Source organism: Perca flavescens, chromosome 2, assembly GCF_004354835.1.
Source record: "Perca flavescens isolate YP-PL-M2 chromosome 2, PFLA_1.0, whole genome shotgun sequence".
Classification (NCBI taxonomy): domain Eukaryota; kingdom Metazoa; phylum Chordata; class Actinopteri; order Perciformes; family Percidae; genus Perca; species Perca flavescens.
Genome location: NC_041332.1, coordinates 469,732 through 484,524, shown reverse-complemented (window position 1 = coordinate 484,524; position 14,793 = coordinate 469,732). Strand labels below are relative to the sequence as shown.

At 43.4% G+C, this 14,793-nt stretch overlaps 2 protein-coding genes across 4 annotated transcripts in view; one reads left to right on the top strand and one right to left on the bottom strand.

The window, feature by feature from the left end:
* Nucleotides 1–2,320, bottom strand: part of aars2 (alanyl-tRNA synthetase 2, mitochondrial (putative)) — a 45,936-nt gene extending 43,616 nt beyond the window's left edge. Inside the window, exon 1 of the mRNA XM_028596831.1 lies at nucleotides 2,063–2,320. The gene's annotated coding sequence lies outside the window, so the exon portion shown is untranslated. The remainder of the gene's footprint in view (nucleotides 1–2,062) is intronic.
* alg13 (ALG13 UDP-N-acetylglucosaminyltransferase subunit) overlaps nucleotides 1,981–14,793 on the top strand; it is a 36,955-nt gene continuing 24,142 nt past the window's right edge. Inside the window, exons 1-10 of one of the 3 annotated variants that reach the window (XM_028596853.1) lie at nucleotides 1,981–2,314; nucleotides 4,265–4,348; nucleotides 4,472–4,522; nucleotides 6,077–6,123; nucleotides 7,864–7,936; nucleotides 8,375–8,456; nucleotides 8,652–8,817; nucleotides 12,439–12,502; nucleotides 12,729–12,849; nucleotides 12,980–13,044. In XM_028596853.1, coding sequence (XP_028452654.1) covers nucleotides 2,195–2,314; nucleotides 4,265–4,348; nucleotides 4,472–4,522; nucleotides 6,077–6,123; nucleotides 7,864–7,936; nucleotides 8,375–8,456; nucleotides 8,652–8,817; nucleotides 12,439–12,502; nucleotides 12,729–12,849; nucleotides 12,980–13,044 — 873 coding nt within the window. In that variant the 5' untranslated portion in view covers nucleotides 1,981–2,194. Of the gene's footprint in view, nucleotides 2,315–4,264; nucleotides 4,349–4,471; nucleotides 4,523–6,076; nucleotides 6,124–7,863; nucleotides 7,955–8,374; nucleotides 8,457–8,651; nucleotides 8,818–12,438; nucleotides 12,503–12,728; nucleotides 12,850–12,979; nucleotides 13,045–14,793 lie in introns of all 3 variants that reach the window. The other 2 variants (XM_028596845.1, XM_028596836.1) reach the window with 2 other exon arrangements.

Genomic DNA, 14,793 nt, shown 5'->3' with positions numbered 1-14,793 from the left:
GTGTGTGTGTGTGTGTGTGTGTGTGTGTGTGTGTGTGTGTGTGTGAGAGAGAGTTGTCTCTGTGTGTGTATCTTTATGTGTGTGTGTGTGTGTGTGTGTGTGTGAGAGAGAGAAAGTGTGTCTCTGTGTGTGTATCTTTTATGTGTGTGTGTGTGGGTGGGTGTGTGAGAGAGAGTGTGTGTGTGTGTGTGTGTGAGAGAGAGTGTTGTCTCTGTGTGTGTGTGTGTGTGTGTGTGTGTGAGAGAGAGAAAGTGTGTCTGTGTGTGTATCTTTATGTGTGTGTGTGTGTGTGTGGGTGTGAGAGAGAGTGTGTGTGTGTGTGTGAGTGTGTCTCTGTGTGTGTGTGAGTGTGTCTGTGTGTGTCTCTGTGTGTGTGTGTGTGTGTGTGTGTGTGTGTGTGTGTGTGTGTGTGTGTGTGTGGGTGGGTGTGTGAGAGAGAGTGTGTGTGTGTGTGTGTGTGTGTGAGTGTGTGTGTGTGTGTGTGTGTGTGTGTGTGTGTGTGTGTGTGTGTGTGTGTGTGTGTGTGTGTGTGTGTGTGTGTGTGTGTGTGTGTGAGAGAGTTGTCTGTGTGTGTCTGTGTGTGTGTGTGTGTGTGTGTGTGTGTGTGTGAGAGAGAGTGTGTGTGTGTGTGTGTGCGTGTGTTTTTCACGCTTTGAAGCTTTTTTTAAATAAACTTTTTCAACATGTCACAGTGACTGTTTCTCTTTGTTCCCTCTGAATGTGAATACAATAAATCAGGGCTCTTCAACTGGGGGGCTCCAAATTATTTTTAAGTTTTTTAAGTTTTTTCAAAATTTAAAAGGTTTTAACATGAATGCAATATATTATTATCAAATATAAATCCCCACTGCTTACTGGCCTATAGGTAAGGTAGTCACTGATGCCTTACACAGATGTGTGCCACGCGCATGTTTAACATTGAAGGTCCCATGACATGCTGCTTTTTGGATGCTTTTATATAGACCTTAGTGGTCCCCTAATACTGTATCTGAAGTCTCTTTTATATAGACCTTAGTGGTCCCCTAATACTGTATCTGAAGTCTCTTTTATATAGACCTTAGTGGTCCCCTAATACTGTATCTGAAGTCTCTTTTATATAGACCTTAGTGGTCCCCTAATACTGTATCTGAAGTCTCTTTTATATAGACCTTAGTGGTCCCCTAATACTGTATCTGAAGTCTCTTTTTATATAGACCTTAGTGGTCCCCTAATACTGTATCTGAAGTCTCTTTTATATAGACCTTAGTGGTCCCCTAATACTGTATCTGAAGTTTCTTTTATATAGACCTTAGTGGTCCCCTAATACTGTATCTGAAGTCTCTTTTATATAGACCTTAGTGGTCCCCTAATACTGTATCTGAAGTCTCTTTTATATAGACCTTAGTGGTCCCCTAATACTGTATCTGAAGTCTCTTTTATTTTATATAGACCTTAGACCTTAGTGGTCCCCTAATACTGTATCTGAAGTCTCTTTTATATAGACCTTAGTGGTCCCCTAATACTGTATCTGAACTCTCTTTTATATAGACCTTAGTGGTCCCCTAATACTGTATCTGAAGTCTCTTTTATATAGACCTTAGTGGTCCCCTAATACTGTATCTGAAGTCTCTTTTATATAGACCTTAGTGGTCCCCTAATACTGTATCTGAAGTCTCTTTTATATAGACCTTAGTGGTCCCCTAATACTGTATCTGAAGTCTTTTTTTTATATATATATTTATATATATATATATATATATATATATATATATATATATATATATATATATATATATATATATATGTGTGAAAACGGTATATATAAAGGCTTAAGGCCACCCTACATGTTATTGTAGGCCCATTTTAATATGTAACTTCATTTGACATAATAGATGTAGTAGGGGCCCCTGCTCCATCTCTCTCTCTCAGTTAAGGGCTCCTGGGCTTAAAACACGTTCAAGAGCCCTGTAACAAAGAGAAAGTTGTCCCTTAGCGTGACTGGATATTCCTGAGCCTGGCTCGGTCCCTGAACGCTGCAGCAGCGGGGCTGTGCCGCGCGCTAATGAGGCCTGATTAGACTCACCTGTGGCCGGCGGAGGGCTCGTGCTGAGGGCCCGTGCTGTCACTGAGCGGTGAGACCGGAGCACTTAGCTGTCTGACGGTAGAGCCGGTAGTGAGTGAGTGTGTGTGTGTGTTTAGTTCGGTTAGCGGCGGGATGCAGAAAGGACTGAAGAAATACTTCGTCAACATGGACGAGTATCTGAGCAGCCTGGGGCTCTACAGGAAGATGGTGGCGCGAGACGCCTCCAGCCTCTTCCGGGCTGTGTCCGAACAGGTGAGCTAATGCTAATGCTAACTGCGAGGGCGGGGGGATGGAGAGATAATGACTAGTGAGAAAGATAAAAAGATAGAAAGAAATAAAGAGAGAGAAACAGAAAAACAAACAGAGAGAGAGGGAGAGACAGAAGGATGAGAGAGAGAGACACACAGACAGACAGACGGATGAAAGAGAGACCGAGAGAAAGAAATAAAGATGGAGAGAGAGAAGTAGTTAAAGTGGAGATGAGTTCAGGAGGTTTGGAAACATTTAGTTCTGACTAAAAGATGTAAATATACAGGAGACAGTTCAGCAGACAGACAGGTAGACAGACAGACAGGTAGACAGATGTTCAAACATTCATTTCATGTATTAATAATATTTACAGAACACTGTTTAAAGTCATGTAACAACTTCACTACATAAACAACAACACATACACACTAGTTGGTGTAAAACTACAGAGACAGGTAGGCAGGCAGACAGACAGACAGACAGACAGACAGACAGGTATGAAAAGAATAACCGATGACCCCTAATCACACGACTCTGTCTGGTGAAATGTTGTCAGTAATTTGGGAGAATGTTGACCGAACCAGAACTGTTACATTATTACAGTCCCATGAGGAGTTACATTTTGTCTTTTATATTTTTCTTCACAAACAGAAAATAAATAAAATAAAGAGGAGTTTGCCGTCCAGCAACAACGTACGGCTCAAGCCGGGCCTCCAACAACAACATTATTACGTTATAGCTCCACGACAACATCTCGGCATTTTGACATTTGAACATTATCTGGTAGTAATCCCAGGAGACATAATGATCAAATGGTTGCCCAGCATCTTATTCAAGAACACAATTATTGCATTCCACATGTCAATAGTCTTGTCACACTCATAACATATGCACCAGAGGTCCCACCTTTCTCATATCACCATATTCTTCACCAAATACCTCGATATCAATATTGTGGTGATTTTCTAGGGTTGACAAGTGGTGCTTTAACAAAATATCTTCACATTTAGATTTTAGATCAATAATCATCAGTAATGTGGACATAATGTCTAAGTGGGTAAAGGTAAATAATATAACAGCTACAGTCTGGTGAGGTCAGAACATGACATCACTTTACTGTAATGCAGCCTTTACAACAAGGAACAGACAATTATGTCATATCACGATATCCAAAATCTGAGACGATATCTAGTCTCATATCACGATCTCAATATAATATCGATTATATTGCCCAGCTATATATATATATATATATATATATATATATATATATATATATACACATACATACATATATACATACATACATACATACATATACACGCACACACACAGCTACCCATGATTTCCATCAGTCAGATATCTGAACTCTCCTTTTTATTTCATCTAATCTGAGTTAATGGAGTAAAAAGTCGAATATTTCTCTCTGAATGACTCAAGTTCAGTACAAGTACCTCAACATTTGGACCGAAGGGAGGGGGCGGGGGGTACCTCTGTGTATGTGTGTGTGTTCCTTGTTTTACTATATTCGTGGGGTCCAAAACCGGGAACTACAGTATCCTTGTGGGGTCTGCACAGCCTCGTGGGGACCAAAATGTTGCCCCCCCCCCAAGTTTAAAGGGCTGTTTAAGGGTTAAGACTTGGTTTTAGGATTAGGAATAGAATTAGGTTATGGTTAAGGTTAGGGTAAGGGTTAAGGTTAGGCATTTAGTTGTGATGGTTAAGGTTAGGGTAAGGGTTAAGGTTAGGCATTTAGTTTGATGGATGGTTAAGGTTAGACATTTAGTTGTGAGGGTTAAGGGTTAAGGTTAGGCATTTAATTGTGATGGTTAAGGTTAGGGTAAGGGGCTAGGGAATGCATTATGTCAATGACAAGTCCCCACAAAGACAGTGATACAGGTGTGTGTGTGTGTGTGTGTGTGTGTGTGTGTGTGTGTGTGTGTGTGTGTGTAGTTGTATTACTCTCAGAACTACCACCAGAGGATCCGTCAGGAGTGTGCAGACTTCATGAGAGCCAATAGATGCAACTTTGAACCGGTGAGTCACACACTGATATCAGCAGATCAGACAGACAGGCAGAGAGACAGACAGAGAGAGAGACAGACAGACCAACAGACAGTATGTCCTCTGAACAGACTAACAGTGTGTTTTGTCTCTCAGTTTGTTGAAGGATCATTTGAAAAATACCTGGAGCGTCTGGAGGACCCCAAGGTGAGTCTGAATGTTCTACTACCAGAAAATGATTAGGTCATTCAGAGAGAGAGAGAGTCTGAATGTTCTACTACCAGAACATGATTAGGTCATTCAGAGAGAGAGAGAGAGAGTCTGAATGTTCTACTACCAGAACATGATTAGGTCATTCAGAGAGAGAGAGAGTCTGAATGTTCTACTACCAGAACATGATTAGGTCATTCAGAGAGAGAGAGAGAGTCTGAATGTTCTACTACCAGAACATGATTAGGTCATTCAGAGAGAGAGAGAGTCTGAATGTTCTACTACCAGAACATGATTAGGTCATTTCTGAATGTTCTACTACCAGAACATGATTAGGTCATTCAGAGAGAGAGAGAGAGAGAGAGTCTGAATGTTCTACTACCAGAACATGATTAGGTCATTCAGAGAGAGAGAGAGAGTCTGAATGTTCTACTACCAGAACATGATTAGGTCATTCAGAGAGAGAGAGAGAGAGAGTCTGAATGTTCTACTACCAGAACATGATTAGGTCATTAGAGAGAGAGAGAGTCTGAATGTTCTACTACCAGAACATGATTAGGTCATTCAGAGAGAGAGAGAGAGAGAGAGAGAGTCTGAATGTTCTACTACCAGAACATGATTAGGTCATTCAGAGAGAGAGAGAGTCTGAATGTTCTACTACCAGAACATGATTAGGTCATTCAGAGAGAGAGAGAGTCTGAATGTTCTACTACCAGAACATGATTAGGTCATTCAGAGAGAGAGAGAGAGAGTCTGAATGTTCTACTACCAGAACATGATTAGGTCATTCAGAGAGAGAGAGAGTCTGAATGTTCTACTACCAGAACATGATTAGGTCATTCAGAGAGAGAGAGAGAGAGAGAGTCTGAATGTTCTACTACCAGTACATGATTAGGTCATTCAGAGAGAGAGAGAGTCTGAACGTTCTTTTACCAGAACATGATTAGGTCATTCAGAGAGAGAGAGAGAGAGAGTCTGAATGTTCTACTACCAGAACATGATTAGGTCATTCAGAGAGAGAGAGAGTCTGAATGTTCTACTACCAGAACATGATTAGGTCATTCAGAGAGAGAGAGTCTGAATGTTCTACTACCAGAACATGATTAGGTCATTCAGAGAGAGAGAGAGAGAGTCTGAATGTTCTACTACCAGAACATGATTAGGTCATTCAGAGAGAGAGAGAGAGTCTGAACGTTCTACTACCAGAACATGATTAGGTCATTCAGAGAGAGAGAGAGAGTCTGAACGTTCTACGACCAGAACATGATTAGGTCATTCAGAGAGAGAGTCTGAATGTTCTACTACCAGAACATGATTAGGTCATTCAGAGAGAGAGAGTCTGAACGTTCTACTACCAGAACATGATTAGGTCATTCAAAGAGAGTCTGAACGTTCTACTACATGAAGACAGATTATTTCAGTGAAATGTTTTCATAAACGCGTTGCCGTGGTAACGTTAGCGCTGAGCCGAATGCTTTGACTGTTGCCATGGTAACCCTCGCCATCCTCATTAAATACTTCCTGGTTGTTTTTATATGTTGCTGTAATCAGGAGACGGTTGGTCAGGTGGAGATCAAGGCTCTGTCACAGCTCTACAGGTGAGAAGCACTCAGCTACAGACACAGGCTACAGACACAGGCTACAGACACAGGCTACAGACACAGGCTACAGACACAGGCTACAGACTACAGACACAGGCTACAGACTACAGACACAGGCTACAGACACAGGCACAGACTACAGACACAGGCTACAGACACAGGCTACAGACTACAGACACAGGCTACAGACTACAGACACAGGCTACAGACACAGGCACAGACTACAGACACAGGCTACAGACACAGGCTACAGGCTACAGACTACAGACTACAGACTACAGGCTACAGACTACAGGCTACAGACTACAGGCTACAGGCTACAGACTACAGACACAGACTACAGACACAGACTACAGACTACAGACTACAGACTACAGGCTACAGCCACAGGCTACAGCCACAGGCACAGGCTACAGACACAGGCTACAGACACAGGCTACAGGCTACAGGCTACAGACTACAGACTACAGACTACAGACTACAGGCTACAGGCTACAGGCTACAGGCTACAGGCTACAGACTACAGGCTACAGACTACAGGCTACAGGCTACAGACACAGACTACAGACACAGACTACAGACACAGACTACAGACACAGACTACAGACCACAGACTACAGACCACAGGCTACAGACACAGGCTACAGACACAGGCTACAGACACAGGCTACAGACTACAGACACAGGCTACAGACTACAGACACAGGCTACAGACACAGACACAGGCTACAGACACAGGCTACAGACACAGGCTACAGACTACAGACAGGCTACAGACTACAGACACAGGCTAGAGGCTACAGACACAGACTACAGACACAGGCTATAGACACAGGCTATAGACACAGGCTACAGACTACAGACAGGCTACAGACACAGGCTAGAGGCTACAGACTACAGACACAGGCTACAGGCTATAGACACAGGCTACAGACTATAGACACAGGCTACAGACTATAGACACAGGCTACAGACTATAGACACAGGCTACAGACTATAGACACAGGCTACAGACTATAGACACAGGCTACAGACTACAGACACAGGCTACAGACACAGGCTACAGACACAGGCTACAGACACAGGCTACAGACACAGACTACAGACTACAGGCTACAGACTACAGGCTACAGACTACAGGCTACAGACTACAGGCTACAGACTACAGGCTACAGACTACAGACACCAGACTACAGACACCAGACTACAGACACCAGACTACAGACACAGGCTACAGACTACAGGCCACAGCTACAGACTACAGGCACAGGCTCCAGCTACAGGCTACAGGCTACAGACTACAGACACAGGCTAAAGACACAGGCTACAGGCTACAGACACAGGCTACAGACACAGACTACAGACTACAGACACAGGCTACAGACTACAGACACAGGCTACAGACACAGGCTACAGACACAGGCTACAGACACAGACACCAGACTACAGACACCAGACTACAGACACCAGGCCACAGCTACAGACTACAGGCTACAGCCACAGGCTACAACCACAGGCTACAGACTACAGGCTACCGGCTACAGACAAAGATCAGAAACCATTTTTTTGTAAATCCAGGCCTACTACAGACTGTAGTTTCATATTTAGCACACAGGTGTGTGTGTGTGTGTGTGTGTGTGTGTGTGTGTGTGTGTGTGTGTGTGTGTGTGTGTGTGTGTGTGTGTGTGTGTGTGTGTGTGTGTGTGTGTGTGTGTGTGTGTGTGTGTGTGTGTGTGTGCGGTGTTTCCTGATCTACCGTTACCCGGGGAAAGCAGCCACGGTCATCTCAGAGGACGACTTCATCGACAAGGTGAAGAATGATAATCAGGTGAAACTCACTATAATCATATTACACCGTTCTTTCATATCAAGAGACACAAATACATGGTGATGTGTTGAGAAACTATATTATATTTCATAGAAATTAACACCTGGACTAGTGGGAGACATTACAACATTAGGGCTCCAGCTCACTTACTACATCTTCTTATAAACTTTCGTACGTAATATAATTAAGTTCTCCAGCACAGTGCTTTACATCTCTGTAAAACTGGGATTAAGAACTTTTTAGCTGCACAAAGTGTAGGTTTGGTAGTCATTATGGTTTGAATTTCACAGCACTTTGAAACCAGAGAGTACTGCAGACCTTACACCCAGTACGTTTCTGGACAACTACTGAATCTGCCCTGTCTCCTGAAAGTCTCGTTCCCAGACAACGAAACTCTATTCTTATGTGTATGTTGCCTAGGTGACGCTGTGTTGCTCCATCAACGGTCACTATGACATTGTGTACTCGAGGAGTTACCCGGCCTCGGCAGCCCTCTGTCAGTGTGAGTACCGAGGTCATCGCTTCACCTGTATCAGCTGAAGGGTCTCCTGCTAACTGTGTGTGTGTGTGTGTGTGTGTGTGTGTGTGTGTGTGTGTGTGTGTGTGTGTGTGTGTGTGTGTGTGTGTGTGTGTGTGTGTGTGTGTGTGTGTGTGTGTGTGTGTGTGTGTGTGTGTGTGTGTGTGCCCCTGCCTGCAGCTCTTTTCTACGAGCTGCTCTACACCAAGGTGTTTGGCTTCGAGGAGGCGGAGCTCTGTCAGGCTATGGAGGCCTTCAGGGTCGGAGGTCGTCGCTATAGAAACAGCCAGTCCATGTGTAGCGACGCAGACTTTGGCTACGACACACCTGAGGACCGCAATCACAGGTACACACATAGAAACACACACATAAATAGAAACAGACACACACACATAGAAACACACACACAAACATAGAAACACACACACACACATAGAAACACATACATAGAAACAGACACACACACATAGAAACACACACATAGAAACACACACACACACACACATAGAAACACACACATACATAGAAACAGACACACAGACACACAGACAGACAGAAACACACACATACATAGAAACAGACAGACAGACAGACAGACAGACATAGAAACACACACATACATAGAAACAGACACAGACAGACAGACAGACAGACAGACAGACAGACAGAGACAGACATAGAAACAGACAGTTTTAAGCCGAGCCACCTTAACTGTAGTTTTAAGAACACATGAACCCACCGGGCCCGAGCTTGTGGTAAACGACTAAAAGCAGCATCTCTGATTCAGAACTTTAAAACGTAACTCTCGCCAAAATGCAACCTACCGTAGGTTGTTTTATTTTGAATGTACCCGAGTTAAACTTTAGTTTAAAAGCATATTTAGGACGGAAGCGTTTTGGGTCGGTAGCCTTTTGAATGGGAGAGCTAGGGACTCTACTATGATAGCATCAAACTCAACATTTCTAAACCACTAAGAAGGCTCCACACAACATGAAGCATCACCAGGGCTCTACACATGAACTCAGCGTTGACAACATTGGTGGTGAAGTTCACACAGTTAACCAAAACGGTTTTGAGCGAATCACGTAAGCTGTTGTTTACGCTCTTCACCATCTTGTCAGTCATCTCCGAATGTGAATGAAGTGACTCCGTAGGAGGAAATGTCATTCTTATATGAGGCTCCTTTTTCAACTACAAGGTAGGGCTGGGCAATATAGCTGAAAACTGTATCGCGATATAAGTGTTTCATATCGGTCTATCGATAATTATTGATATTTTTTATGACCTATTTAAAATAAGGACCAGGAGAAAAATATATATTAAATTTAAACATTTTTATTTTAAACTTAACCTTCCTCTGATTATAATCCCCTCAGTTATAAAGCAGGAATGTCAACACAACCATGGAAAACACTCAAATAATTAAAATGTAAACAGGTCTAAAATCATAATGAACACTTAACAATTATCTCTTAACATTAAGGTGCAAACTTAAAGAATAAGTAAGAAATGCTTCATAAAGTGTAATAAAATAGTGCAAAATGTTAAATATAAGAAACCTGAGAAACTATTTTCTGCAGGTTTAGTGCTAGGTTGGTAACCTGGCTTCTGGACAGACATGTCTGCCTCCGTTATTTCTTTTTAGTGTTTAGTAAGGCGCTGATGCAGAGTACCTCTCCATGGTGGTCTGCTGCTTGTAGTGTTTAGTAAGGTGCTGATGCAGAGTACCTCTCCATGGTGGTCTGCTGCTTGTAGTGTTTAGTAAGGTGCTGATGCAGAGTACCTCTCCATGGTGGTCTGCTGCTTGTAGTGTTTAGTAAGGTGCTGATGCAGAGTACCTCTCCATGGCGGTCTGCTGCTTGTAGTGTTTAGTAAGGTGCTGATGCAGAGTACCTCTCCATGGTGGTCTGCTGCTTGTAGTGTTTAGTAAGGTGCTGATGCAGAGTACCTCTCCATGGTGGTCTGCTGCTTGTAGTGTTTAGTGGTGCTGATGCAGAGTACCTTCCATGGTGGTCTGCTGCTTGTAGTGTGCAGGCGCTGATGCAGAGTACCTCTCCATGGTGGTCTGCTGCTTGTAGTGTCTAGTAAGGTGCTGATGCAGAGTACCTCTCCATGGTGGTCTGCTGCTTGTAGTGTTTAGTAAGGTGCTGATGCAGAGTACCTCTCCATGGCGGTCTGCTGCTTGTAGTGTTTAGTAAGGTGCTGATGCAGAGTACCTCTCCATGGTGGTCTGCTGCTTGTAGTGTTTAGTAAGGCGCTGATGCAGAGTACCTCTCCATGGTGGTCTGCTGCTTGTAGTGTTTAGTAAGGTGCTGATGCAGAGTACCTCTCCATGGCGGTCTGCTGCTTGTAGTGTTTAGTAAGGTGCTGATGCAGAGTACCTCTCCATGGTGGTCTGCTGCTTGTGCCGTGTTGCAGCTGCAGATGTTGTTGGACGTTGATGGCGAATACGGCTGTGCTCCAAAGTGTGAGCGCGGCTAAGGTGATAAAACCAGTTTGTGGTCGTACCAGTGTTGGTGGGGACGACGATCTGACGACATTGGTCTGACTATGGTCAGACTTATAAAATCCCCAAAAACTGCCATACTGACTTTTGTTTTATCAACAATTTCCTCGCTCGCTGCGGCACTCACTTTCCACTCCACGCCGGTTCTGTTATTGAAGAACACGAGACAGTGATGTGGCGCAACCAAACATGATACTGTTACATGATTGGCTGTTAGAGTGTCACTCCCCACGTTGCTAGGTTACCAGAGAGCGAGTGCCTTTGTTCATGCAACCAAACTTGCTTCACAATCTCTGGTTTCTTCTGATGAAGAAAAACAAGTTATCGAACATTTTATCGACCGCATTTTCTATTGATATTGATTACGTGTCTATCGCGAGACATATCGTTATCGTTTTATCGCCCAGCCCTACTACAAGGTCCAAATTGTTTTTCACTAACGACAAAACAACGAATTATCCGTGCTTTTCTATGGAAGTAATCTTTAGGAGCTTTCTGTCTTTGCTCTCCTCCCTCCACTATTTTTGACTGGCTCGATGGACGGCGACCAGAAGAACAACTGCTAACGAGTTGTTAAAACTCTTTCTTTTTGGTTAACTGTGTGAACTTCACCACCAATGTTGTCAACGCTGAGTTCATGTGTAGAGCCCTGCTGATGCTTCATGTTGTGTGGAGCCTTCTTAGTGGTTTAGAAATGTTGTTTGATGTGATCATAGTAGAGTCCCTAGCTCTCCCATTCAAAAGGCCATCTGACCCAAAACGAGGATACGGTCCATCTCAAAAGTGGCGCTTCCATCCTAAATATGCTTTTAAACTAAAGTTTGACTCGGGACATTCACAAAAAGAACCTAGGTTGCATTTTGGCGAGAGTTAGACTTTAATAACTTCATAACCATAATTACATACCTGCAAATTTGTAGCTGAACATTGCCGTTTTGAATGGGAAGATGTCATCCACGTGAATTGTGTAGATCCGAAGAGTTTTTATTTTGGGCGGGGGGGGTCCGAGACCTGGTGTTAATACGGCACCGGTGCCTTAACGACCGTTATCTACCGGACCGAATAGCAACTCTCATTTAGGTGCCTCATTTAGGTGCCACTTAAAAGCCTGATCTTTTCTCTGATGCTCCGAAATCGGACGTTAGAGGGAACTGAAACATGGCTGCGCGGCACGCTAGTTACGGTAACACCACACTCGACAGCAGCAGGTTGCGTTCACTTGAAACTCACCACGCCAGCCTTGTGCTGCATTCAAAGTTGTTGTAAAATGCCCTTTTCCCAACCAGTGGTTGTTTTTGTCGTTTAACAGGAATTTACTGGTGAAATAAGTTATTATTACATTTTTAATAAATCATTTAATTTTGAGCTGACTGTTGTTTTGGGCTCCTTTTTTTATTTTTATTCTTTAGATCAACTATTATCTATCTGTCGATCGATCGATCGTGTTTGTTCTTTCTGCAGGGAGGAGCCGGAGGCGGGTGGAGTTGCCGAGGAAAAACTGCGAGTGTCGACCGACGAATCAAAGGTGACAGGAAGTGACTTATCGTGATGTTACCAACAGTTTCAAAACCAAAGAAAGCAGTCAATTTACCTCGATATTACCATTCAAATGTCATTCCTTATTCATGTTTAATATACATATTCGACTATATTCTGAGGTTACAGTCACAAAAGAGTTGGGTTAGGGTATTCTAATATATGGGTCTTCATCATATGTGACAAATCATTTTGTTTGGTTTCTAATTGGCCAGCCTCCTGCAGAAGCCCCGCCCCCCTCCTCCAGAGTGTCTCTTCCTTATAAGGTCATGAAGTCTCTGGATGCAGATGTGTACAGAAACCTGGAGTTTGACGTGTGGCAGGACACCTGCAAAGGTAACACACGACATCATCTTCACAAGCTGGTGGCCACACATAGTCTCTTATATATTCATATACAAGTACCTATAAGGCTGTAAACATGTTAGTGTGTGTGTGTGTGTGTGTGTGTGTGTGTGTGTGTCAGAGATGCAGAAGACAGACTACATGGTGTTTGCAGGGAGGCAGTACTTCCTGGGAGACAAGTGTCAGGTAACTAAAGTCTTCATGAACTCCTAGTGTGGCTCAGTTTGGATTCCTCGGTGAGTTCACTGACTACTGCAGGGCTGCTCCATACCAGGACAATATGTCATAATGATGAATATCTTGATAAGGATATAACGTGCAATACATAAGATATTAAAATGTTAAAAGGGGTGATAGAATGATTATATAGGGTATTTATCATGTTAAAGGGGTGATAGAGTGATTATATAGGGTATTTTACACTGTTCCTTAAGGTCTCCTAATGGGGTATGTAACATTGGTTGGGCTGAAAATTGCCCGAATGCTATTTTTTTAGGCCCTTAACTACCCTGTGAATATGGCTCTATTTGGAACAAGAGCTTTTCTTCCAAATATGGTATGCTCATGAATATTCAGAATGAGCTACGCGCTGATTGGGTTGAGCAAACCACATAGAAACACATGGGAGACTGACAGCAGGTCTCATTGCTCATTGAGACTTTTTTAAGCGAGAAATCAACTATATAAAGCTCAAATATGGGACGTTTTACGAAAATTGATGGCTTATTGCAAATTTGGTAAGACTGTGTGTCGGAGTTCAGCTGCCGGTGCTGCCTGTGTTGCTGCCTCGCTGCCCGGCCTGCCTTCCTCCACAGACCCCGGCCTGTAACTCCCCTCTTCCTGCTAGCTAAATGGCCCGTGTGTGAGAGTGATAGCGCGGTCAGCGAGCTTGTTACACCAGCAATCCCTTACAACCGTTCCAGTTAATCTTGGCTGGCTGTCAGCATAACTAGCTATATTTACAGTTTGAATTTTGTCACGCCACTTATACAACATATCTCTAAAGGTCTTAAAGCTAACAACGGTGTCCGATTTCAAGTTAATGAATTTTTGTGAAGATTAGGGGTTTCGTTATCTATGACTGTCCCTTCATGCTAGCTATGTGTGGCTAGCTGCAAATCACGGAGAGTTAGCTTCATTTTCAGCGTGATTTGTTTATATTTACAGTTTGAATTTTGTCACGCCACTTATACAACATCTCCCTAAATGTCTTATAAAGCTAACAACGGTGTCCGATTTCAAGTTAAGGAATTTTTGTGAAAAGTGGGGGTTTCGTTAGCTATGACTGTCCCTTCAATCCTAGCTATGTGTAGCTAGCTACAAATCACGGATAGTTAGCTTCGTTTTCCGCAAAACTTGTGTATATTTACAGTTTCGTCACACCACTTATACAACATCTCCCTAAAGGTCTTATAAAGCTAACAACGGTGTCCGATTTCAAGTTAATGAATATTTGTGAATTTTAGAGGAATTCTAGGAGGAGCTAGCTCTCATTGATAGAGCTGCATCCAGCCGCAGGCTCTATCAATGAGACCCAGGGACAAGCGGCGTTTATTTCCCCAATCGTTTGTTTAAATAACTCAACACATTATAATTACACACATTAAAAGATTAACTGGAACCTGTGGTAACAGATTGCTGGTGTAACAAGCTCTCACTCACACACACCGGGCATTTAGCTAGCAGGAAGAGGGGAGCTGCAGGCCCTGGAGCTCTGTCAGAGCACCAGCGTTTAGTAGTCCATTAGCCCAAAAACCGGTGACTTTGCGCGGGTATGGAGTGCTGTGGGCTGCCAGTCGTGACGGAGCTCCAAGTACCTCAGAGCAGGCCGGGGTGTGTGAAGGAAGGCAGGCCAGGCGGCGAGGCAGCAACACAGGCAGCACCGGCACTGAACTCCGACACACAGTTGGACAAAATTTGCAATTAGCCATCCAT